Below are 27,586 nucleotides of genomic sequence, written 5' to 3' on the forward strand. Positions count from 1 at the left end.
TTGTTCTTAATGGTGGATTTAAATATAATATAAGCCCCAAAATCACCCTCAACCTAGGGAGTGTTACAATCTTGGTCTGGCTCTGGTAAAACGAATTAAAAAGTAAGTTGATATCAGACACATATTTGTATTCTTCAAAGATTAAGAGAAATATACTAAAAACGTTCTTTGATGTCCATTGTTCTATTCACAGGCTGGTGTGGAGGAATTTCAGAATGAAGTTGTGTGTCTATCCTTCCATGTCTCTTTCCCCCACTTCCTCTCCTAATCCTTTTTTTACTGCCTGTCCAGAGATAGATGCTCTAAAAGGCAGGATAAGAGAACATGAGGCCCGGAAGCCTGTGGTGTTAATGTTCCCTGCACAGTCTTTTCATCTGCCATCAAGACAGCTGTCATTGATTAGTGCATTTGTAAATGATTGCTGAAGGAAGGGGCAGTCAGATGCAGGCCATATATCTCCTTCTTCCCTTAAACATGCTCAGACCCTCATGCACAAACCTATTTGCAGTGGGACTGCAGATAATCATGACAAAGCTAATTTTATATTTACTTTGTTTATTTTAAGAAGGTGCTTTCCTGTAGCTGATATCTATCAATCCTGCAATCAGAAATTGTTGCCGCTCCCATAGCAATGGCATGATATTAGGAAATGATGTCAGTATCTGCCAGTCCCACCAGAGAAGCTGCCTCCCTGAGATTTTGTTGTGGTTTTTTTCCCTGTTTGTTTGGGAATTAATCATTAGCAGAATGGTTCCCACATGGAGGATCTGGCCAAGCATTAATGGCAGCTATTTGTCCCTCCCAACCTCAGAGTAAGCCAGATAAGATTGAGACCTACCATGACCTGAATGCTTGCCAGGATTTCTCAGGACATGTGCTGATACTTTGCTGTTTTTCCTGTGCCCTTTGTTTGAGAAGAAATAAAGCTCCACACATGACGGAACGAAGGAGAATGGTAGTTTTATTTAATGATAGAGATCCTAAAAAAAAGTAGAATGCAGAAGATTGCTGGTGTTTTTTTTCAGTTAAATACCTCACAAAAATAAATAAGTCATCAAAATTCAGCCAAAACGCAGTGGTTAACTAACAAACAATTACTTTATATGTGCTTTCATAATATGTCATGCTGTCAGGATAATCAGGATAGTCACGATATTACCTAAACCTTTCCCATTTTCTGCCAGTCAAATGTCTCTGCTTCTTTTGAAAATTTAGATGATAGATAACACATTTAGATACATCTAGCTTGGGTAGCATCTTCTGTATTGTCCACATTATACCTGTACTCCAGCTTCAAACTGTTTGGCACAGTAAAAAAATATAGATTACCTCTGCTTTTGGTGCCGCGCAAAACTCAGCACCTTTCATCAAAAGGAAATAAGCTCAACCAATTCAGAGTTCATTTCATGTAACAGTGTTAGTGCCTTTTTCTTTCCCAAATGTGAGATTTTTCAATGCATGTCTTAATGTCATGGCTGCCAGGTATTGAAAACCTCCTGTGTCCAGTGCTCTAGATAGCTGCTTCCAATCCAGTTGGGCTTCTTGATTCACACCATAATTGGGAGGAAGTGGGTTGCCGTTTTCTTCCTGCGGGTTTTCATCCCCTTCAGCGGCTTCCCTTGAACATTCAGCCCCACGAACATTTGCCGCTTCTTGTTCTTCCACTTAGCCGAAGCGTACGTGTTGTAGCCGTTCTCCTCGATGCGCTCCTTCAGCTTGCAGTCAACACTAAACACTCTCTGTGAAAAAACAACAAACATATTTTTGTATGAAACATGTGCGCTTATTTTGCAGTGAGTATCAGCTTGTGTAATGTATTTTTTTTCTTATGTAATAGAATTCTCCTTAGCGGGTGTGTTTTCTAAGTGAAGTTCTGTGTTTTATGCATTAGTGGTATTTACATTCTGAAGGAAAATGTCACATTTCAATCAGTATACAAATAGCTGTCAAAGACTAAAAACTAAAAGACTGCATATTTTAGCTCATTTGATCGATAAGGACAACAGAAGATGCTCCTATCCATGGGATACTTAACATACAATAGATAATGACAGTCTAAACCTGCGTTTGTCAACCCTGGTCCTCAAGGTGCACTGCCCTGCCTATTTAAGATGTGGCTCTGCTTTAACAGTCCCAAATCAGATCATTGCAGTTTAGCAAAGCCTGTTAATGTGCTATCAATTGATGTCAGGTGTGTGAAAGATGGGAAACATCCAAGACACAGAGGGCAGTGTCTCTTAAGGGAACCAGGTTTTAGAAAACACTGATCTACACCTTTACAAGGGACTGTTATGTCTGATGTTTTTGTTGTTTTCTCAGCCAAACATCAATAGTACTACAGAAAATCAGTATTACAAATAACTACATGTTGGCTTAAAACTTATGTTTCTAAATGGTGTTATTATTTCATTTGCGGAAATAGTGTGTATAACATTTAGATGTAAAGTTATATTTCAATTTCCAACATGCTTCTTCTCACTGGTTCTTTCTCACTGGCCAAATCAGGATCCTGACTTAAAGGTAAAATGGAGGATGTTCTTTTTCCAGGTGGATCATCAAAACTGGTGGTCCTCCTAATTTTCAATCATTCTGGTGATATGTTTACGTAAGGTCGTCCTACGTGCTCGTCCCCATTTCCACTTACCGGTGGAGTCTGACATAGTGAAAAATTGCAAATCTTTTAAAAAAGTAAGCTCGTATGAGCGATGCAAACAGCAACTTTTAAACAGAGCTCACACATGATTAATACACTTTTTCTCTCCGGGACGGGTACAGGGTTGTGCATGCACATTTAATTTTTTTTAAAGTGGAGAGGGTGGGTATTTTGAAAAATTCGTGAAATCCTCCACTATACCTTTAATTTCCTGAGTTCAAAAGTAATTTGCAGTCTGGACAGAAAGAGGAGAAACTCCATTCTGATTTCAGCTAGGAGAGATTGCTGCACAAGGACAGTTGCCTGGTTCAGCCAGTAGCACGACCAACTGCTCATGAGGACCAGTAACAATAATACACACTTTCATGTCATCTCTAAAAGTCTCCTATAACACCAGAAATAAAATCCAGATTAATTGCTGTAAACATCTTTGGAGATTTTTTTTTTAAAGATGGCAACACCAAAGTAAAAAAAAAACAACAACCTGCTGTAACATAGGACTCTTTTCTGTATAGAAGTAATTGCTGTGGGAGAAAGACTTCAAGCCGAAAAATTAAAGGACATTCGAAGCTTATATAAAGGGAATAGCATATTGTAAAGTTTCTGCAAGTTGGCTTTTAATTCAAGTTACATCCGGGAGTTACACATCAAGCTAAACTTATTACAGAGGATTCATTATTTTGTTCTCCCAAGGAATTTAGACAACCTTCTTAACTCTGGTTCTCACTAGTTGAGGGTAGATATACAAGAAATTCTGTTAGTAATGCTAAAACTGCTACCATTACATGCTATATCATCTCTATTACCAGTTAGTCCCAATAATTTCCTTTTGTCCAAAAATAGGCAGTTCTCAATAGGTTATTTATGACCAGCCTGCTTAAGGCTATTGATTACCTAAGATAAATCAGAAGATTTACCAGTATTTAAGAATGCCAGTTAACCTGGGCTTCATTAGAGGAAGAGAAACCAATGAAATAGGTGTCTATGGGTTGAAGCTTCACAAAACTAGCCATCAGAAATTGTGTATAAAATCTCTGATTGATTAATCCTAACCAATTGCTTGAGCTTTTTCTTAGGAACATAGCTCTGCTTAGAAAACAGAAATTATTTTAACAGCTTTATTGAGTGTGCTGATTCTAGTAATCAAACATGCTCAATTTGTTTTCCACTGCAAAAATCAGCTGAAATGAAATTTCAGTTCACCAACTTTTGACAAGTGCCTAGTGATTTTTTTTTTACTTTCTATAAACTCATCAACGTGACATCTTTCTACTATTCATAAGGGACCCATTAATGGCGATAACCATTCAAGACCTCACTTTAAAATCACCACACTACCTTGTTAATGGACTTTGTGGGGTTTGGGCCATTTTTTGACAAGTTGTGCAAATAACCACAAAAAAGAGTAAACCAGATTTACTAAATTGTAGTAATTCGGACTTTTGCTACTATGAATTATCCAAGGGAGGCTGTATCATCTATATATGGCCTTCCAAAAATACACAAGAAAGGGATTCTACACAGCGCTGTTGTCAGTAGCATTAACTCAGTTACACACAGCATTGCAAAACATCTTGCAACAATTTTGGCTCCATTGATTGGAAACACTCCACACCACATACAAAACTCCACAGGCTTTATTTCCAAAGTCAGGCTTTTGAGCTCGATTTGAAACCATTGTTTCTTTTAATGTAACCTTTCTCTTCACCTGCATTCCCACATCAGAGGTACTGAACAAAGTCAGGACACAAGTGGAACATGATGAAAACCTGAAAGACAGGACCACTTTAACACCTAACCAGATTTGCTACCTGTGGGATCTCTGCCTATGGACTACATATTTCAAATTAAGTGACAACATTTATAGACAGAAGCTTCCAATATCTATATGGAGAGATATTGAATGGAACAAAGCTTGCTCACTGGTTCCGATATGTGGATGACACTTCAGTCCAAATCCAAACCCCGGAAGTTGTGGTACATCGACTCAGTGGACAGAAACATCAAGTTTACTAGAGAGGATGTCAAGAATAACACGTTGACCCATTCTTGACTGTGCTGGGTACACTGAGAACAAAAGGGGTCTTAATACTGAGGTTTACTGAAAACTCAGCTCTACAGACCACTATCTGCAGTTCGACTCACATCACTCACTGGAACATAAATTTTCTGTTACCATAACTCTTTATTACCAAGCTGAAACTATTTCCTCAGTTAAAAAAAAATGCAAAAAACACAGGAAATTCCTTGAACAGGTGGGGATTTGTTAAGTAAGCAAAAAGAAAACTAGCTGGAAGAAAAACATGGTATGTTACAAAGAGGAGAAAACGAAAAAAATGCAGAAAAATTGGTAATTACATATATGTCAGGGATTTCTGAGAAACACAACATACAGATGGATTTAAAACCCAACCATTCACTCAGGCAAAAGCTGTCTAAAGACAGAACACCCAACCCAAAGCTGAGTGTCGTTGTTTATGCAATCCAGCACACTGAGGAGTGTTCAGACTCCGATACCGGAGAAACCAAACAGCAGATGCCTGGCACAGCATAAGAGAGTCAGTAGCTCTGGGTAAGAATTATCTGTACCTCTTTACCTCATAAACAAAGGTAACAATTTTGACATCCAAGATATTCAGATATTGGACAGAGAGCACAGATGGTTTGAAAGAAGGCTGAAGAAAGCCATTTTTGTGAAAAGGGAAACACCATCACTGAACAGAGGGGAAAGATTGTGGTTTCAGCTTCCAAGCATTTACAATTCAGTCATGGAACGTATTCCAAAGAAATTTCTTAAGCACTCCAATAATTATTCAGTTGTGCATGTACAACCAAATACCCAACAGGTTGATCCTTAATTTGCATTTGACTTGAAATATGCTTAGGGGGAAGGACCTCTGTGCTGCATTAATACACCGGCACTTAAGTGATTGCTCACCACCACATTTAAAACAAGACTCTTGGATAGCTGTGGAAACATCTTCAGAAAAAAGAGCAAGTTCTTTCCAATTTAAGCCTGTTTTGTGGTTGTCATGACCCAGACGATTGAGAATTTCCACAGCCTGATGTGCAAAGAAGTGCATATGTCTCCTGGAGGTTTGCATGTGTTCACAAGCCTGGTTGTGAATATGAACAAACTGGCTGGGAAATAAATATAAATTTACCTGCAATAAAATACCAGCAATCTAACACTATCTTACTTTGTGAGGCATTCAGATTAACCTTGACTTGGATACGTACCGCTCCATACAGCTTTCCATCCCTGCTGATGGCCAGATAATAGTTGCTGTGCAGCCCTTTAATGGCCACCACTCCCACTTCCACTGATGTGATTTCAAAAATACCTAGGAGTTAGAAAAACAAGGTTACATCACAATATGTTGACTATATCAATGAACAAAAGATCCCCCTGTATGCAGAAAAACTAAATGAAGAATATTTCATTCCCTAAACCATTTAAATATTAGATAAAATTCAAATCCACACCGATACATCTTATTCCAATATCTGTGACAGTGATGCTTAATTTTTTTATGGTCAGTACCATAAGAGGGTTGGTAGTGTTTTAAGATGCAAAGTTTTAAAATATATCCACAAGCAGACATGTTAATATCTTGATACATTTTTATTCAGCAGAAGTCATTTCCATCTCTACACAGAAAAATCAAATGCTAGATTTCCAGTGTTGGTGCTGTATTTTGACAGCGCAGTGTTAATTTAAGTGTGTTTAGTCTAATTCAACTATGCCAGCATTAGTTTCACCAGAGAGTTGGTGTTGAGCCAGGAAGTACAATTAAAGCAACTCTTGTTATGTTCATGTCAACATAAGTTGCCACAATAAACGGCAGACTGGACTAAAAATGTGTTATGTAAACATGTCATGTTTGAATATTCTAAACAGATTAGGCAGGATTTGAATAAAACTGTTTTCAGACTAAAATGGCTTATTCCTGTTCACAATATCATCTGCATGCATTCAAACACTTGTTTGGATCAAGTTATTTTAAGCTGACCAGAATATGCATGTGCACCCCACACGAACACAGGGTCTTCTCAATTTGAATGGCTAGAGGTTAGTCAAAATACTCTGAATGGCACACTTGCATGACATATTTTCAGTCTAATTGGCCCTTTTATTCTGATTACTTATGTCTATAAACAATGTGAAATTATGTTTTTTTTGTTTCAGAGCTCGGTTGATATTATTCTGACTTTAAAATGTTGTGCATCTGACAGCAGCAGATTAAATATTTTGTTGAGTGATGTTTTCGGCTTTACACGGCAAAATGCTAAGCTAAGCTAAGAAAGGTTGGGTTGGGACAGGTTTAAGCTCATGTTTCCCCTTTGATAAACTGCTAGAAGTTGGACAAGCTCTTTGAGCCGGGTGAGCTAAGTAGATCTCACATCTTATTCTTGCAAAAACGCAACAGACCCTTTTACATACACAGCCAAGGTAGCATGTACATTCCCCCGGTGCAGTACTTGCATTCAACAATAGCAGACTTTGAGTTGTGGTGTAGGGTGCAGAGGTTTGTTCTGCCTACAGAGGCATGTTGATTTTAAGCTTCAGCATCATCTTTCTCATTAGTTGTGTCCTTTACCAACATTCCCTAATGATAGTGGTACCTGTGCACAACTGCCTTGCCTCTGTCTTGTGCTCGAGCACATTATTATTATTTTAACTATTATTTAATTCAAAGATCCCAATAGTTCATTACATTTTCAGACTTGCAGCTGGATAAATTAGTAAGATGACAAAGACTTTCTTAAGCTGCATTGTTTCCTCATCTTCATGTTAGTGATTTTACAATTTGTTTTTAAATAAATAGCTAAATAAAAGTGTGAAAAAGGTAACACATTCTTTATAAAGCTAATTACATAATCAATAAAAGATTAAACATTAGTACAATAATACATCTTACAAGAAGTATTTGAATCAGAATAGCTGTAAGAAGAAAGTTCTCAAATAAAATATAAATAATAGTATATTTTTATAATAGTATATTTTATAATAGTATATTTGGCTCTTTAAAATTTGAGAAATTCAGGTGTTCAAAGTAAAGGGCATTTTTTTTATTTTGTTGTCTAGATACCCACACATAACAAAATCAAAATAAAGCAAAAATAAGAATTAGACCATACAGTAATAGAAACTTAAAACATGAGAAAAATAAACTGATGAGATAGTTAGGTCATACTAAGATTAATATATGTGTGCTGCTGTCTAGAGTCAAGCAACAACTGGACATTTGTAATGATTGCAAATGATGATTACAATCAGCATATTTTAGATTATTTTTAAGCAAAAACACATGAGTGTAGGACCTATACTTCTTTTAAGTCCGGTTTGCTGAATAAAACGGCACAATAAAATGTTTATTTTCATGTTATCTTAAAAAACAAAATGTAATTAAATGTACAGAAGTGGGTTTTCTGTTATCTTAGTAGTCTTAGTTAATGAGCTTAAATGGTTTAATGCAATTGGTTTCTTAAAATTATTCTATTTCAACTTACTTGTCAAGGGTTATAAACTACTCAGCCTGGAGAGGCCCAAGAATTCATAACTAGTAGAAACCAGTTCTGACCTTTCCTGTTAAAAGAATCAGTGTTGTGTCTCCAATTTGGTTTATTGTTCAGGTGAACACCTACTTATGAGAGTCCATTTTCTCTATTTCAGTTCCCTGAATGATCACCAATGTGAGTTAAGCCCCACTAAACTCCCATTGGGCTGTGCCTGCATAAATCCACAATCCACGGGTTTTCCTCAAGTTGATCAGGAGACTTTTGGTTGGTATTTATGTGCAGTCTAGAGTTCAACATCTGTACTTTTGTTATGTCCTCAGCACTGATGAGGCCACACAAAAAGTATCGTAGCCCATGATGCAGTCCCTGAGTGGAGCTGAAACGGTCCCTCAGTGCTTCTTCAGTCTGAGGGACTTTGAGCTGATCTCTCTGTAGCCTTTTTGATGCAGTGTTAGTGCAGCCATTTCATTCACTTTGTTTGTCATGATGATGGATGGGATGAATGGTCTACACCTTCTCCTGTCAATGCTATAGCAGGACTCCTGTATCCTACCTCTCTATTTGCAAGGAATAGCTGGATGGGAAGGGTTACAACAGAGCTGCTGAAAGTTAACAGCTCATCTCTTGTGTAAATAGCAGGAGTATGGCTGGTCACAAATTGGTAATTTGCGTTGTGTGTACAAGCAGGATGGGGGAAAAAATCAAAAACAGAAACACACAGCACATCTTAAACAATTGATTTAAAATCAAAAACTGAATGCTAAATGGGACCTGCTGAAAAGGGCGCCCTGCTTGAGCAATGCTATCGCAGACAATAAATGATCGGGGTTGTCCAGATAAGGTTAAAAGTGTGATGCTTGAGTCCAACGAACTATTATTTCCAAGTCTACATCTAATTATGTTTGAATAAGGTATCTGCAGAGAAAAAGCTTAAGTGAAAATATGAAACTGACAGAGGTCATCAAAGCTGTAACAGATTTTGTAACACTTAAGCCTTAAGAAGAAGAATGTAAACAATTTTAAGGGGAAGAGAAGCGATGTGGCATCTGTCTACTATTCATAAGGGACCTGTTAATGACAATAACATTTCAGGACCTCACTATAAATTAAGTACACTACCTCGTTAATGGATTTTGTGGGGTTTGCGCCATTGTCCATTTTGTTTTTGGACAAGATGTGCAAAGAAAAAATTACGTCGTCACATGTTGCGGCTTGAATCTAGCACTGATCACAGATCAGTAAAGCCACTTTCCCACTAAAAAACTGGGTTTTTCAAAACAGGGTTGACCCGCTAAAAACCGGCTGTCGGCTCTTTTCCCATTTGGCCAAAAAGCAGAGTCTGAGCCCTTGCTGGTAAGCTGTGTGGCCTCTGCCCACCCCACCCCCCACTGTGTGTTTAATGATGGCATCATGTCAGGTGATTGTTTATAATGTCGACATTGCAATGGAAATCAGGGAAGTAAATAATGGAAAGCCACATTGATGGGAGCCAGCGCGTAGTCAGTATTCTTTATATTTTCGGTCTTATATCTGTCTGAATCCCTTTCACCAGCAGTATGCCATCTTTTAAATTAGATCAGAAGTGACTGGTGCGGTGTGTTAAAGTCCATACATTGCATTCAATTGGCATCACATAATTTAGCGCATAAACCCGGGTCTGGGGTTCCTACAGCCGAGGCGATTTTATCATGGGTGCTTGCCGAGTCGTTTGACCTGGGTAGACACACATCAGTGAGCTGTTCCCACTGTCACTAAAACCCGATTTTTTCCGGATTAAAACGGGTTTTTCAGCCAGTGTGAAAGGGGTATAACAGAAGAAGTTTTTAACTAATGTGTTTTAATTGGGAAAGTTGTAAAGTTCAGTTAGTAATGGCAATGTTGCTTCCAGCCATGTTTACACACATAAGAACACGTGGCAGATGCCGACATCAGGGACAGCTGATCAGTCATGTGAGTTAAAGTTGGCTGTCAGAGCTGATTCGAAAAAGTGTTTCCATCTCCCATTTTGTGCATTGACCCTTTTTACAAGTGTGAAAAACATACTCAATTGAGCATAAAAACTTTTTTTCCCAAATTTTTGTGAGTTTGTTTAAATTTTGCTGATACCATCAAATCTTTCTGATGTGATAATTCAAAATGTATATTAGAAGAAGCTGATGGAAATGCACCTTATGTGGACCATCGACTGGTTCTGAAATACAACCATAATGTCATTGTTTGTGTTGGCATGTGTGTGTTAAGGGCTGTGTTATCAAGCATGTGCAAACACACAACTTTGCAGCCGGTTTTGGACATTTGGAAGTATCGTGGCAGAAACTACTGGAGGTGGCTTCAGTGTTATTCACTATTAGAGCTGCTTTCAAATGTTGTAGGTTACACAGTTGCTTTCTTGTGATGGGAACACTAACCGACCAAGAAGCTTGTTGTATGCACTTAAACCCAGCTTTGTCTGATTGGATTCTATGAGTACAACTACAGTTGTTTTTGGTTCTAGCACTTTTGCCATTCTATGCTCTGCACCACAGTTAATTTAATTGCTCTTTATTGTGAGCAAATGCTATTTACATTTTAGAGTACCACTAAAGGAAACCCAGATACCAGAAGTGTTACTTGTGCCACAGATTAAGAACCTTGGATCTGTAAGAATATAATGACTAGCAACATTCAAAGAGCAGGACATTTACATGTGGGAATGTGTGGGAGTTTTTTTTAAGGTTACAATTATTCCTGAGCACATTTATCATTTTGGTGATATTATAAAGTTACTTTACAGCCTACACCTGCGTAACAGATTCCAGCTGCACAGGTCATTTTGTTGGAAAATTAATAGGTGGATTCCACCGAGATTCTTGGGCTGTTTATGCTCTGTTTGGTATTTAGGCTACACAAATAATTTGGGTTTCTCATTGGCTGGCAGAGGGGTTAATTTATACCTGGAGTAACAAGCGTGTGTTTTTCCTGCAGACAGCTCCGATTATTTGTGTGGTCTCAGTATCAGAGGTCAGAGAGATATAACTTCCTAATGTGTCCTCTGACCACAGAACCCACTTGTCTCATGTTTTGCTACTGATGTGTGTTTGGGAGTGAGTCCCGCTGGTTCCCATGACATGTTTGATTTCTTGCCGCCCTCCCTGACTTCCTTTCCCCACTTCCTGTGAGCTGTCGTTATTTTATCTAGATGAGCACGCATGTGTAGGCACACACACACACTAACACAGACATGCACACACAGACAGAGTCCATCGTGGGGGCGTGAACTCCGGAGAGTCAACGACATCCTTTGATCAAATCTGCAGCCTCGTCTGTGTCTGATGACTGTTTGTGTGGCTCTCTGGTCCACTGTCACCCCCATTCTCATTTGTCAGAAGCCTCCAGCCATGTACATGTGAGTGGACAGAGGAGAATCCAGGTGTGCACCCCCCTCCCTAGCACCAACACCAAAGAGCATATGCCCCTCATAAATATACAGCAGCTTCCCTCCTTGTCCAAGATATCTAGACTGTATCAGTTTCTAGTTCAAACGATGGCACCTGAGGGCTGTGAGGTCTGAGGCCACAAGGCGGTGGTGGGGACTGTGACACAACGGTCATTGAAGTTCTGAGTGGAGCTGGTTTTCTGTAAGGGATCGGATGTCAGGTATGGAGTGAGGATGTAAGACAATCTATGGCAGTCTCTGGCCGCTCTGTAAACATGGGAGGGATGAAAGGAAGGAGAACAGAGGAGGACAGAGGAGCCATGACAGTGAGACTGGGGGTGGAGTGAGGATTAGAAAGGCTGTAATGATCACTGATCAAAGTCAGCCACCGGAGGCAGGGGCGAGACAGGTTGTATATACACACATGCACGCGTGCTTATGTGCACACATGCATGCACACAGACTAAACATGCACCCATAAAATACATGTAACAGGTGAATGTGGTTTTCCACAAATCTTGGAGGAAAATTGTAATAACTATTCTTCACAGGCTAAGAGTACATTTATATGTTGTGGCTTTTTTCTTTTGGATACCTGATGCATTTCCTGTTTGGTTAAAGCCAACAAACAAATGTAATGCTAGAGGAAATTGGTATTGAACTGTGCAGCTTTTACTGTTCTTTTTTTATTTTAACTTAAAAGTTGTTACAGGTATTCAGTTATCAGCAGCATATATCAGTTTTAGGGTAAATAGTGTTTGTGTCTTTTTCTGGACAGATTACGCTGCCAAAATGTCACCAGAAGTTGGTTATCCATGTTTAGAAAAAGTAAAAGGCCTGTAAAGAGATTAGTTCCAACCATTTCTGTTTCCAGCTCCACAGCATAAACAAGGACTAATGTTTAGAACAGAAGTCTCAAACCCCTGTTCTCATGGGCTGCTACTCTGCCACTTTTAGATACGTCTCCGCTTCAACACACTAGACTCAAATACTGAATCATTAACAGAGCTCTGCATAGCTTGACTGTATGCTATTAGGGTAGTTTAGCCAATTTGATACAAGAGAGGGCAGTTATACACAGTCTATAGTCAATATTATATCAATCTTATGACATAATATGAACAACATTTATGTAAAAACAGAGGCTGTGTTGCATAAATCCTGCAATATTCTGCCTCTAAGTTGCAACATTTCTTGCAATGCTGTTTCTAACATGTCGAAACAAAATCAATGGGGCATAGTAAATTGCTTTTGCTATGTTGCATCAACTTGTTTTTTTTTCTTCTTTTTACTTTATCATAATTTCGTCATCTCTGAAAGAGGCTTCTATACTATATGAACAGTATGCAGTGGTCACATAATATTAGTTGAATTAATAAGGGCTGCTCAGTGGAACAGTGGGTAGCACTGCTGCCTTGCAGCAAAAAGGTTCCAGGTTTGATTCCTGGCCAGGGGTCTGCATGGAGTTTGCATGTTCTCCCCGTGCATGCGTGGGTTCTTTCCGGGTACTCCGGCTTTCTCCCACAGTCCAAAAAACATGACTGCTAGGTTAATTTGCTTCTCTAAAATTCTCCTTAGGTGTGAATGGTTGTTTGTCCCTGTGTTGCCCTGGGATGGACTGGCGACCTGTCCAGGGTGAACCCTGCCTCTTGCCCGTAGACAGCTGGAGATAGGCACCAGCGACCCCAGTTGGGATAAGCATGACAGAAAATGGATTGATGAATTAATAATAAAGTAAGTCAGGGTCCCATCAGATGGAGTTCAGCATATTGAGTAAAGTGAATCTTTATCAGATTCCGTCGTAGCACTCCATATGAAAAGTCATTATAGTATCTCTAGTTGTGGTAGTCATGCCACTCATTTTTTTGACAGCTTTTACCTTATTTTGTTTATTTATATTTGTTATATTGTTGAAAAAAATATACATCAAAAACTTTCCCTACTAAAGCTACAGCATATGATAGTTAGAGAATAGTGTTCCTGTCCATAATAAATAAAAAGTGACTTTCTTGTGTTTCTTATGTTCTTATTTTAAACATAAGAAAGATCTAGCCTAATTTAAACTTCTATTAATCTTTTATTATTATTATTATTATTATTATTATTATTTCAAGAGTAAAATCATCAACTTTGGGTTTTTTCATGAATTCTACAGATGAGAAAATACAGAAAAAAAATGTGTACAGACAAAAGAAAAAGTTGAAAAGAACAACGTCTGTTGTATGAAAAGCCTAGTATGAAAAGCCTCATATTCCACTCTTTAGACACCCAGGAGACCATTGTCTGTATTTCCTTTGATTGAAAAAGTTTAATATCCACTGGTATGCTGATGTGCACATTCAGCTTGAAGCTGCACAAAAAAACACACACATAGACCTTGTGAGCCATGTTGCAAAGTGCGTTAAACACATGGCCTAAAGCCCACCAACACACTAACACCCATCTTGACAGTCTCTGCCTCTCACACCATCATGGATGAGGAGCGAAACCAGTTCACCACCAGGCATTAAGACTCAGTCTTATTCAGAAATATTTCACTTAGATCTACTTGTTGACTATAAATATCAAAGAAGTCATTGTGAATGATAGATATTTTAATTAAACACTTAGACCATAAAGATAGCTACTTTGCTGACTTTAGGGTGATCTCCCTCCCCTTCTCACCGCCTCTGTAACCTCAGCACATGCCCCTGGCGGGCTGGAAAGCCATGTGGGACAGTTTTACACTGGCATCCCCATAAATCTGTGGGAGGTTGGATACTGGCTCGGTAACACAGAGTGAGACTCGTCTCTGCAGAATCAACTGCAACGCTTGAAACCAAAAATCTGCACAACCAATACATCCTTTAAAGTGGATTAAATATAACCAATGTATCTTTTTTTTTGCAGTCAGAAAAGGTAGGAAAAACCTGTTTAACATTTCAAGGACCGTGAGGGGTCCTCTACAAAAGACATCAGTTTTAGGATCATGTCTAGCCCTAGGGGCCAGAAAAAATACTGAAGCTGCTGTTGTATAGTATTCTTTACCATGTGAACCTGATAGGAGGGCACATAATCCACACACAGTGCCCCCAGACCCCCTTAGGACACAGCTTGTTCATGGCACCACCATTGATACTGAAGATGCACACCTTTGATGTGGCTACAATGACGTTCAGTCAGCTCATTCATGAACTTGTACCACTAGAGGATCTCCCTTTCACCTTCTGCACTGGGGTTCAATCCACTGTGAAGTCTAAATGATTAAAAAAAAAAAAAAACTCACTCAGCAGAAACATAGACAAAAAATGTAATAAATCTTTAAACAAAGGTTTTTGCTAAATTCAAAACAAACAACAACAACAACAAAAAAAAAACCCGAGTCAGACTTCATTGCTGCTGCCCAGTTTTACAACTTAAAAGAAACCACTAACAAAGGTAGCAGTAAAGGCATCACTTCAATAAAGTTTCTTCTGTCATGACCTTGTCCAAACAAACATCTCGCCTGACATTTTGCTTCCGCTGTGCTATTTCCCTTTAGTCACTTTGATTGAATGTGTGGTCAGGCTCTCCCAAGAGGAAAAGCAAAGTGTTTTATATCTACTCACTGTGGGATCATTAGACCGGGAAAATAAAGAACATGTTTAAATGTATCCATTTTTATTTTATTTAACCTTTATTTTACCAGGAAGTCCCTTGAGATAAAATCTTTTTTTTCGAGGGAGACCTGGCGTATCCATGTGTCATATAAAGCTTTTTTCTAATGACATGGTAATGTAACGTGTCGAATCAACGCCTAAAATACGCCAAAAAATAAAGAAAAAGCTCTCATTTAAAAACTATTCCTAAAATATATACCTATATTTTCTATTACAACTCCTAATAGTTGTCATCAATGTTTATATATTATATTATTTTCATTCTCTGTAACTTTAAATAAAGATTTTGATAAATAACAACGGTGTTAATAAAATTTACATTTTATCTTTCCAATAAAGGGCATTTTGTGAAACCATTACATCCACCAGTAAAGACAAAGCTGTTTACTTTCCTGCAATGTGATTGTCCTGCATTTGTTTTCCGGTATTAAAGGATCTTCTGACTATCAGTGAATGAAATATCAGTGACAAATACAGTATCTACGTACATTTATGTACTCTTGTAAATATTAGCCCAACAATTCTGAAAGAAGATCAGTTTCTCTTTCAATTGGCACCCCAAAACATCTGCTACCACAGAGAGCATTTGCATTGTCTAACAATAGAATAAGTGATGTTTGAATTTACTTATGGCTAATATAATTTGGTTGCAGTTGTGTAAATGCCATCACTCTGTTAAATATTTGTGGTATATGACATGAGACAGCCTTGATGCTCAAGTTGTAAAACTTTTATCATGTTTTAAAGGATCCGAAACAGTCTGGCTTACCTGTTATATATGCTACAGGTTTAAATATGTAGAAAGACCATGCCAAAGCATTATTGACAGAATGCAACATATTTTGTTTTCCATTGAACTGCAAACAAGATATGCAATAGTGTGACAGATGTATACAAAAAGATTTATATCTGCAAAATCTGAATTTGTCCTTGCTTGACTATGACAACATAATTTACATAATTTCTTGAGTGCTTAAATACTTTAATATTTCTATAATGTAGCGTTGAAATGTCATATTCTGACATTTACCTCTTTTCTATATTTCATATTTGAATGTTGTTGTTTTGCAAACAAAAAGCACAAGGACTCATGAAATTTGTACAGTGTACCAGCTCTTAATAAGACCTAAAAATACAACAAATACAGTAAGCTGCAAAGGTGAATAGCAAACTTGTGGATGAAGGAGTCAGCGAAAAAATGCATTGGACAATGTCAGTGCCAGGTAATGTTTTGAATAATATTGTTAACAGTGCTTGGCACTGTTAACAATATTAGTTAGATTTACTTTGGGATTTATTTTTCTTTGATATCCTAATATTTCCTAATGTCTTTAATGTGTATATTTTAATTTCTTATCAACTTGGCCAGGGTCCTTCCGTGAATGAGACTTCCTGAATAAACAATTGAACAACTTGTGTGAGCTAATATCAGTGTCTTCTACTGCATGATCACACACCCACAGGGAACATGTGGGTGCTTGATGGGCGCCCAAACACAAAGATCGATGAGGACGCTGGGTTACAAATGAGAATGCCGCTTTACTGACAGATCCGGTGAAACAAACAACATGTAATCACCTCTAAGGACACGTTTCCCCGAGTGGAAAAAGTCAAACAAACGTTTGAAATGTGACTGAGGGTGTGCAATTTGCTCCAACCTTGGCTGGTTTAAGGTCAGTGTGATTTGGAGATTAGAGAAAGAGAAGTAGAAAAAATGGGCCTAAAAGCATCAATGAGACTGACAATCATAAACTCCCCCACTCTGCACCAGCCCTGATCCTCTGCGGCTCTTATCAACTCTGTTTACCCTGGGCTGTGAAGACTGCCTGATAATGGACCAGTTATCTGCCCCTGCTCCTTTTTAAACCGACTGAGAGCTACCATCATTGTGCTGAGTGTTTGGACAGGAGAGATATCACTGAGATGTCTGGTTTAAAACAAAAGGACAACTCAAATCTGAAATTCTTCCTCCAAGCCAGAACCCAGTAGGTATCCTGGGAAAAAAAAATTCATATATCATTCCCAGGTATTTAATATTTCTAGAGATTTTTCCATTGAGAGAATACTTTCTTTGTTTAAGAAAATTCTACCACTAGAAGACAGGCATTTAATAGTTTTTTAATAAAAAGAAATCATGCTGAGTTTATAGATTGTAGATGATGAGAACCCCATATGTAAAATTTGTTTACAATCTCTCCATCTATTTTTACACATTAAAATATTTTACTCACTGAATGGGTCATCTTTGCTCTTGGTGCCATTGACTTGTCCATTCCTGTCGATCCTTAGGAAAAACTTCTGGAAAGAGAACAACTTTCTCCTACGAATGTCTCCTTGTAAGTGACTGTAGCTGCGCACATGCCTCCCCTGCGGTCCTCCAGCCCGACGCAGTGGGCCACTGTTTGCTCTTGGTCTAGAGATTAGTTCACTCTCTGAAATGTTCAGTGGTACCCCAGATTTTTCCGAAACTTTTGACCTTGGTCTGTCTCTGTGGAGCTGACGACAAGAGGCCTCAGGTAAGAACAGGGAGAATACCAGCAGAGCAACCAGCACTGAGAAAGCCAGGGAAGAAAGCAGTCCGGATGACCTTCGTCGGAAGCTGGTTCTGAAGACAGAGCAAGCCACCAAGCCAGCCCAGGAGCAGAACGAGGCAAAAGCAGCCTTACTCCCTCCAGCAGCCCATCTGATCATGGTAGTGTGCTGTGAGGAGGACTAGAGGCAGCCTCAGAGCCTGGGACATGCTGCTGGGGGCAAGGATAAACTACGAGGGCAGGGAGAGAGCCCTCCACAATCCACACTGGCTGAGGTGAACCTTCCGCAGTGTCAGAACTTTTCACCACCTGCATGAAGTTTTATTATATCTGGATGAAATATTAATTTAATAATGCAAATCTGAAAAAACACATTGAGCCTTTCTTTGAGGATGATGTTTCCAAATTGAAAATGAAAGACTGATTATTAGAAACTTTTTATATGATAAAGCAAAGTCAAAGATTTCTCTTACAACCCAGAGTTTTCCTTGTGTTTGCCAGTTCTCTCTGGATTTTTTTTATGATGTTCCAATCAATAGTCTTAGTTGCATTAGAGAAATCCACATACTTCCAGGCAATTCAAGGTTGAAAAAGATGAAAGAAAAAAATTCCAATCCATATAAAAAAAGTTTACCAAAACTTAAAAAAGAGGAAAATAGTTCTCCTCACTTTTGAAAAAGACTAAACTTGATGTTCCCTCTGGACCTTTGTTCAGATATTACAATGCGAAGCAAAGGATTCAGGACCTAAATATCCAGATGTATGACAGACAATCCATCTGTTCTCTTCAGTTGTCCAGCTCCTTTTGTTTTTTTTCCCCATCTCGCTTCCTCTCCTCTTTCTAATGACTCCACCTTCATGCAAAAGATGTCTGGGGAGGTCCTAGGGTTGATCCGTGTGGTTCTTACCCTTTACTTGATTTGAGAAATTCTTCACCTTCAGAGTGATCCTAAAAAAAAAAAATTGTGTGCCGTGTGACGGGGTCTGGTAAGGCTACAAGTCACTCGATCCAACCCTCTCTTCCTTCAACCTCCCTCTAACATATGGGAACAACTATTGCACTGTATGTGTGAGAGTAGATGTGTGTGTGTGTGTGTGTGTGTGTGTGTGTGTGTGTGTGTGTGTGTGTGTCTAGCTTCCCACGTGTGTGTTCCTGTGCATCCCTCCATACACGCAAAAGGTTTATCTTTGTAGATAATCCTGGGCAGGAAGAAGTTTTAGATAGCACAGGAACTGTTTTTGCAGCTACTGATTGTCATGTTGATTGCTTTATTGGTTAATCTAATTAATGCTTTATATTGTATTACAGCAAAAAATTCACCCCAAGTCATATTTTTCTCCCCGTTTCAGCCTAAATCCCACCATGCCCTGTATTATGTAATTTACTTTAGTCTATAGAAAATAGCATTATTTACTTATGCTATCTGTCTTATCTATCTTGCTTTGCCATTACATTGTAAATAAATTGTAAATATGATATGCAATAGTCTGCACATATCTTAATATGTCAGTGTAATTTTCATAATTTCTTTATCGTGGTTCATGGTTCATGGTTATTCTATCATGCAGCATTTAAATATTTCAGACAAAAAGATGCTGAAAGACTAATTACAGTATTTACTGTATTACTTGCTGGAGTGTTGTTTGTTTTGCCTAGTTTTGTTGATTGCACCATTGGTATACTCAAAATTATAAAACCATTCTTGACTTACTTTCATATATGACATGTAAAAAGTAGACAAGGTGGTCATATTTGTTCAGTTTATCAGTTCTTATTTAAATCCCATGTCATTTGCCCTTTCGAAAATCTATAAAACATGTCCTTATTCCACCAGACATTGTATCCATTAATTGCCATGTTATCTACTCTTTCTTCCGTGACGTGACTATTGAAAGATAACTTTGTACTGTTGAACTTAAGTCATAACATACTGGTTTATTTCTTTATTGTAGATAAGTATTTTATTACATTTTGTAGATAAATGCTTCCTATAATGGGAAGGGTTTTAATAAACATTTCACATCATCCCAATTATGGCCTGATCTTCCAAAGGTTTACTTTTGTAAAACAAAATGCAAACTGAATAATGCAAAGCTGGTCTTCAAGCCAGGTGGACATTTATTTCCATGTGTAAAATAAGCAGAAAGGCACATGCCAACTTTTTTGTGACCGTGCCACCAACTGTATCCAGTTCTGTTTGGGTTCTGTAAAGCATCTCCGTCACTAAGTTATATTACATGTTAAGGCTGAGCAACCGGAAGTTTGCTTCTTTTTTTTTTTGCTTTTATTTTGAAGACCACTAACCTCTCTCTTTTTGAGCTCAACTCCCTGAAGGCAAGATTTATTGGCCAATTCTGAATATATCCTTATTTTCCTACTTCCTGTTCCTAGCTCCTCCTTCATATTTTGCAGTGTCAACAGTAAGAATGCTATCCAGGGTAGGAAAGTAACCTCAGACTGCTGTACTGTATCCAAAGTCCTTCAACCTTAGAGACATCATTTAATGACTGACATACAGAATGATGCTTGTTAAATTAGGACTACAGCCTTCTAGAAAAAAATACAAAAACAAATTCAGTTAACAGCTGAAGATCTTTTTAAACACTAGGCATATGAAGATGTGTATATTTGCATCTTCTGAAAGACTAACAGAGACAAAAGTTGTAATTAGAAGCATTTATTGACATGAATAATATATAAGTTCTTCAGCACTCGGACATTGGATGAAGACTTTGTGTTAAAAGCTGATGGATGATCAAATCGGTGAATTTAGGAGAGAGAGGATAAGACTTCCCCAGGTGTCTGGAGATCGATGGTGGAATAAGCCCAGGATGAATGGGATGGAGCCTGTGCCCGAGATTCACTTCTTGGGGAGCAGAAGGGTTGGAGGTGGGTAGAGAGATCGATGGTGAGCAGGAAGGATGTCAGGAATGATGCTTGAAGACAGAGATATTGCAAATCGATTACCTCCGGGACGTGTGTGGTCCCGAAGCTAATTGGCTGAGGTTTGGAGGTAGGGCTCCAGCAGGTGATTCAGGTGAGGCTCATCAGAGTCTTCCAGATTGAATTTATGCTTAAGCTTCATTTTTGTGCGCATATAACGGGGCAGATTATTTACTATGAACTCAGTAAGTGATTATGTATAAAAATCATCAACAATGGTTCTACTTTCAGTCTGTTTGGTCCCATTTCATCCAAAAAGTTGCTGTTTAGACTGAATAAGAAGTTGACTGACCTGCTAGGTGATCATTCATTACATTCTAAACCGCAGTAAGTCTCAAGTTTTCAAAATCATGGTTCAATTCAAGACAAACAAGTCAAGCCCAAGTCCTATATTTTAAGCCATGAAAAGGTTATAATAAGCCATCCCTGAAAATAAAAAAATGTAAGAAAATTAAGCACTGCTGATAAGTATTAGTACAAACTCAATTTTCTTTTAAAGAAGTCTTGTTTAAAGTTTACAACCCTGTGACTCGAGTCGACTCATCAGGTCACTGTCTAGAGCTCGGGCAGATAGATGCAAAGGGGTCACTTCAGATTTGCAACCAATATCGGTGTCATGTGTTCCAACTGAAAAGAAGAAAAGAATTAGCTTACCACTTTAGCACATAATGTCAGAAATTTAAAACATTTTAAGCCTTCACCTTAATTTTATAAATGCGCCAGTTTAGTGATGTGCAAAGTAGTCTTAAAGTTCTAGTAAAGCATTTTGTACAAGTTTTTGGCATTGGTTATTTTAATACTTGACTAGACTTGGTTTAAAGAGGGTTATGGGGCTAGGGAAGTTTGTAGAGGACTCCATGTATCCTGTCTCTGGTGTGAATGAGTTTCCTGTCACAGAGAGGATCTTTGTGGTGGCTGGACCAACCCCTGTTGCTGCACACCTTAGAACATTTCTCAATCAAGATGACTAGTGTGTACATAACGAGGCAATGGATTATCTCTTTTGGCCAGCTGATTACTGCTGATGGTGTTCCAGCCAAAGGCCTAAACCAGGTCTAGCTTTCCTGTTGAAATTTGTGCTATTGTGAGTTTCTTTAATGTAGACTCCATCATCGTTCCAGACAACCAGTGAACATCACTTTGTCTCCAGTCTAAAAACCAACATGAGAGAATCATTCGGTCAGTCTGACCCAGCAGAATCTCCCATGGGGCTTTGCGCTAATTGTGAATTACTTTATCTCCACAATCAGTTAATCCACTCTTTGGCTGCACAGCAAAGATGTTCAGATCAGCAGATGGAGCAGTTTACAGAAATGTTTCAGTAGCTTCTTAACAGAACCGCTCCCATGGGACCTCCCCATCTACAACTGCCATTCTTGATCTAACTCCTCCCACTACTTCTCATTTTCATTTAGCCAATTTCCCCACACCCCTGCCTTATGGGGGTGAAATTGGAAGGTGTTGTGGATTCCTGTTACAATGTTAGCTAGTTTTCAGTCGGTCCTCCAGGTCTTATTTGTTATGGATAAAACCTTATTTTCATCATTGAGAGGTCAATCCCAGTAGTGGACTCAAGCAAGATTTGGGGGTTAATTTCAATACTAAATTTCCTTTGACCTGTTTATCTCTGAGTTCAAATAGATATTCACATGTACTGATTCAGTTTCCAACATTTCTCATAACATGTGGAATATAAAAGAGATTAACCAGCCAGTATCAGATTTTGCCATTGAGTTTCAAACTCTAGCATCCTCTTCAGCCTGGAGCTCTGAGGCATTAAAGGTAGCTTTTCTTCACGCCTTTGATGAAAGAATTAAGGATGAACTAGCGTGCAGAGAGGAGTCTAAAACTCTAACCAATTTCCCTGGCTATCTGCATTGAAGGCAGAATTCGAGAATGGACCCAGGCAAACCAACAGAATAATTTACTTCTTTCCCAATCTCATCTTGCAGATCTTTCACAAATATCTGACTCTTCCAGGTCAGATCTAAAAGAACCGATGCAGATTGGTTACACCCAGTTGTAATCGGAGGAATGACAACGTTAGATGAAAACCGAGTGGTCAATTGATGTCTTCCTGTTTTAAGTAGCTAAAAGGGAGGGCCCACTGGTAAGGAAGGGGCCAGTGGACAGTTTTAAGAACAGATTCTTCCGCATGACATTACTCTGCTTTCTCCCATAGAATTAACCATTTCGCTCTTTAATCGATTGTGGTTGTGAGCGAAGCCTTATGGATAACAATTTAGCTGAACAATTACCACTTCCTGTTGTATGCCTACTGTACCTGAACTGGTTCATGTCTCGGCTCTAGATGCAAGTCCTCTACCTGTAATCATGCAGTGAACCAAACCAATATTACTTCTGGTGTCAGGCAATCATACTGAAGAAATATTTTTTTTCCTGTTTTCTTTAACCCCAATCTCCTATTGTTTTACTCTTCGCTCACCCTTCATAATCCTTACCTGAACTTGAAAGACAATAGTGCAGTCAGGGAGTACACAATGCCTTTCAAACTGTCTGCTGGTCTGTATCCATTTGAGTCCTCTCTAGGATAAAAAACCTTCCCTGTTTCCATCTGATTAACAGGACATTAAGGTTACATCAGTCAAACATCTCAGACTGGTTTGAATCATGATGGTTTCTGTTTTGAACTGGTCAGTGGAAACAAATCAAAATCTGACCAATTGGAGAAGGATTCCCGCTCCCCAGTACCCCTGGACAAGGTTTGGCTATAACCACCCGTTTACTTCAAGCTGACGGATCATCCATCCATCCCTCCCATCCATTTTCTGCCACGCTTACCCCAAGCGGGGTCACGAGGGTTGCTTGTACCTATCTCCACCTGTCTATGGGTAAGAAGCAGGGTACACCCTGGACAGGTCACCAGTCCATTGCAGGGCAACACAGAGACAAACAGGACAAACAACCATTCACACACACACTCACAACTAAGGAAAATTTAGAGAAGTAAGTCATGCTTTTGGACTGTGGTAGAAAGCCGGAGTACCCGGAGAGAACATGCAAACACCATGCAGAAAGACCACTGGCCAGGAATGGAACCCAGAGCCTTCTGGCTGCAAAGCAGCAGTGCTTCCCCTGCTGGATCACATAAAGATTCATCCCGTTTTTCATGTATCTCATATCCAGCCTGTCCTGTCTAGTCCTTTTTACACCCTGCCAGTCCCCCTTCACCCGCAAGAGACATTGGTTTGCACCCGGCCTTCACTGTGCGAAGGATTTTGTATGCTTGTTGCCAACGAAGTGGTTTTCATTATCTGGTCGATAAGTAGTGTTATGGACCTGAGAAACAGTCTTGGATCCCTCGCTCTTTTATTTTGGACTCAGACCTTGTTCAGAATTGGTCCTTCCTCCTCTGGACCACCAGGGTGCAGTCCTTGAAGGGTTGGGTAATTTTAGTGTTTTTGCTTTTTTTCTGATATGAGTGAGCTTCCTACCACAGATAGGATCTTTGCCAGTGGCTGGGAAGCAGGTGTTTCTGCACACCTGAACTCCTTCCTGATCAGTCTGCTTTCTCCCAGCAGACCAACCAGAAAGCCAGAAAGTTCAACCAGAAGTCAGTTGAAAGTTCAACTGACTTCCTGTAGTTCTCCTCTTCCTGATTTGTGTTTCTTTTGTAAATAAAACTGTAAAATTCACTTGTTCTCCATATGATTCTGCATGTGGGTCAAAAACCACAAACCAACATGATAAATAATTAGGCCTATTGCTCATCAGTTGAATAGGCTCAAAGATTTAAAATGTTCATATTTTGCTTTTGATGGTTATAAATGTGTTGGTGTCAAGTAGGAGTTTAATGACTAACAGCTTAACAGGCAGCCACTTAACAAGGGGAATGAAGCTAACAGCATAACACAACTTTACCACTACTGCATTTTATCCTGCTTATGTTCATGTCCTGGATAACAAGAGGGCATCTTTACAGTATCAATTATACATACATGTACACCTGTAAAGAAGATGTCCTTGTTTGTGTTTTTGAATCTATCTTTAAATTCTGCAATCCAGATGATGAAACACTGGCTCTAATGTATTCGCAAGATTATGTTGATCCAAGGGCCAACACTAGTGAGAGTTTTCAGTTGCTCACTCTGCTTTAGAAAATAGTTTTATTAAATATTTTGTTTCTTTCTAAATTTGGGGATTTTTTATTTCTTTGAAAGATTTACTTTTATCATAAAGTTGAAAGTTTTCTTTTCACTATCTGGCACATCTGCGGTGTAAGGTTGAGTGTGAAGGAGATAAGTTTTACAAATTGAAATGGACACATTAATACGTGATCCTCTCGACAAGTGTCCATCCTTTATCTCTGTTGATAAAAATCATATTAAGTTACCATTGTTGCTTCCACTCTGAAACACTGCTTTATCTTTACCATCTTGCAGAGGCCTCTCTTTTTTCCTCCTAAGGCGTTATTGTTGTGCGCTATCACGCTTGAAATGCTGTAATTCAATGAGGTTATCCAGTTTCAATCACCAGACCTCTGCCTTCCTCTGTGACTCGGGTGTCTGAGTTGCCTTTAGCCAGTGAGAACCCCTAAAAAATTTAGTCCGAAAGGCAAGGGAGGCACATGATGGACAATTTCCTTGCGGACTAAACAACAATGTCAAATATGTTTGGGAAATGTGAAAGACGTTACTGGTGTTTAGAAAAATCCAGCATGACAAACAAAACACACCACTGGAGGTTTTATGTATTTGTCTTTATTTCTAAAAGAAAAAAAAAGAACAAGTATATGCCCATCTTCTTCTTTTCACAGGCCAGAGCACAGGACTTCCTAACGCCGGTCTTGGCCTGACTTTATCTGGGGATGCAAACAGAACAAATCTTATCAGCCCTCCCTTTGCAGTGTCAGTTCTTTCTGTGATAACCTACTGAAAGCATTCATTTAGAAATACCGTAGTTTCATTTGAATTGATCAGTGGCAATGTTTTGAATAAATAAATGTGTAAATAATTTCATCCAAAAGTAAGCTAGTCTATAAATTTATAAATCTGCAGCTTTTGTTTTTTGTCTTTTAAACTGCAACATTGTGAATATGTTTTGCATATAAATTATGGTTTTCTTATTAATTGTATAATAATATTGATTATATGGATGTCTTTGGAAATACATATATGATTTTTTTGGCTCTAAAGTCAAATTAATCTATTTGCTTTCTGCTAGTAGGGAAGCACAAATATTCTTAACTGGTTAGAGAGACAGATTGGTTTAAAACTGTCCAGATACATCTCTAAGTCTTTTAAGTTTTCTTCCCTCTGAGGCAACATGGTCCTCAGAGGAATGGAGGTTTGAAATGATGCTGACAGACGCACAAGATTTGCAGGATTTCTTCAGAGGCCAAGGAGCAAATTCTTTGCAAACCTGAGCACTCTTATCTTCTTTTTCTTTGCCCAAATGCAATATAAGTGAGATTTGCAGGGACCGGTGTCGAACTCATCTCCATCCTTGCTCTCAGCTTTAGCATTTAGCATATCTTCATACATCTATCCCCTGGATTTGATTTTCAAAGTTCAAGAGAAGAAACAAAAGAGCATAACAAATGTTCCACTGATCCTTCCCTACAGGCTGTAGCTGTGGAAGCGATTTTGCACGATTCCAGAAAACAAAAACATGGTAACAAAAATGTCTGTGAAAGGCTAATAGAAGAAATGTTCACAGTTATAGCTGCAACAAGGAAAACAATATGTAAAGCATTTTCCATGAACTAACTGGTTTTATATACCTTTTGTTCCTAAGTCAGTTTAGTTTATCAAAACATTCCCTGTTTGATTAAGGCATATCAAAATACTTGTTTTAACTGAATATCAATGTGATTATTAGACTATGTATGACAGACTGAATAACATAATAGGCAGTAATGAGATGTACTACTGTTTTTAAGGAAAACAAAAATAAATGTAACTTAAGCATAAGAAGCTGCCACAGGCTTCTGATTAAAGGGACAATTGATCCCGTAACCAAATTGCCACTGGAAACTACTGACTACTGACAAATGTAAGAAGCTCTCACAATAGAGTGGGATTAACAGTGTTTTTACATCAAATGTTTTGCTTTCCAACTTTTGTTATCTTACTGTCCCAAAGTAGTGCATTTATCATATCTGCAAAACCCAAATAGTGGTTCATATATGTGCTTTTAAATATTTTCTACAAATAAAATCCCCAAAATGTGTAGTGCACTTTTGTTCATCCCCTTTTACTCATACACCAAAACACCATCGATCTCCAGGTGCTTGTTGTTCAGGGTCACTGGTGGCTGGTGCCCATCTTTGGCTTTCAATGGGTAAAAGGTGGGGTACGCCCTGCCAGTCTATCCAAGAGGAAGACATACAACCATGCACACACCATGAGCAATTTAATCACCAACAAACCTTTATAAATCCAACAAGCATAGGAGGTACATGCAAACTTGATGGAGAAAAAATGTAGGTCAGGAATCCAACCCAGGACCTTCTTTCTGCAAGGCAAGAGTGCCACAAACTGCTCCAACCTGTAGCCCATTCCAAAGTACTATTACCCTTAAATGGTCCAGTGCAACTCCCTGACTTCCACAGTCCCATAATAAGCAGACAGAGTCCACATGTGTGTAATTTATTACAGCTACCCTATGAGGATCTCAGGAGTATTTATAGAACATTAGTGTAAAAAAAACAATATCACAAAGATCAAAGAACACAATGGGCAGGTCAGGGAGAAAGTTGTGGAGACATTGATTAGATTAGATTCAACTTTATTGTCATTACACAGGTACAGGTACAAGGCAACAAAATGCAGTTTAGGTTTAACCAGAAGTGCATTAGCAGCAAGTGCAGGATAAATAATGGTTCCATAAATACAGGACATGGGTTTCTACTAAATAAAT

At 38.7% G+C, this 27,586-nt stretch overlaps 1 protein-coding gene across 1 annotated transcript; it reads right to left on the reverse strand.

The window, feature by feature from the left end:
• Positions 1–944: 944 nt before the first annotated feature.
• Positions 945–18,763, reverse strand: fgf10 (fibroblast growth factor 10). Its single transcript, XM_015382569.1, has 3 exons — positions 17,461–18,763; positions 5,894–5,997; positions 945–1,739 (listed from the first exon to the last, which is right to left on the reverse strand). The coding sequence occupies exons 1-3, from the start codon at positions 17,918–17,920 to the stop codon at positions 1,548–1,550; spliced, it is 756 nt and encodes a 251-aa protein (XP_015238055.1). The 5' UTR covers positions 17,921–18,763; the 3' UTR covers positions 945–1,547.
• Positions 18,764–27,586: the final 8,823 nt, after the last annotated feature.

Source organism: Cyprinodon variegatus, unplaced genomic scaffold (genome assembly GCF_000732505.1).
Source record: "Cyprinodon variegatus isolate N-32 unplaced genomic scaffold, C_variegatus-1.0 Scaffold260, whole genome shotgun sequence".
NCBI classification, from domain to species: domain Eukaryota; kingdom Metazoa; phylum Chordata; class Actinopteri; order Cyprinodontiformes; family Cyprinodontidae; genus Cyprinodon; species Cyprinodon variegatus.

Coding starts and splice junctions, on each gene's coding strand:
- fgf10 (XM_015382569.1), bottom strand. CDS start 17,920: ATGATCAGATGGGCTGCTGGAGGGAGTAAGGCTGCTTTTGCCTCGTTC. Junction 5,998..17,460: donor GAGCAAAGATGACCCATTCA/GTGAGTAAAATA, acceptor TCTAACTCCTAG/GTATTTTTGAAATCACATCA. Junction 1,740..5,893: donor ATGGAAAGCTGTATGGAGCG/GTACGTATCCAA, acceptor GTTTTTTCACAG/AGAGTGTTTAGTGTTGACTG.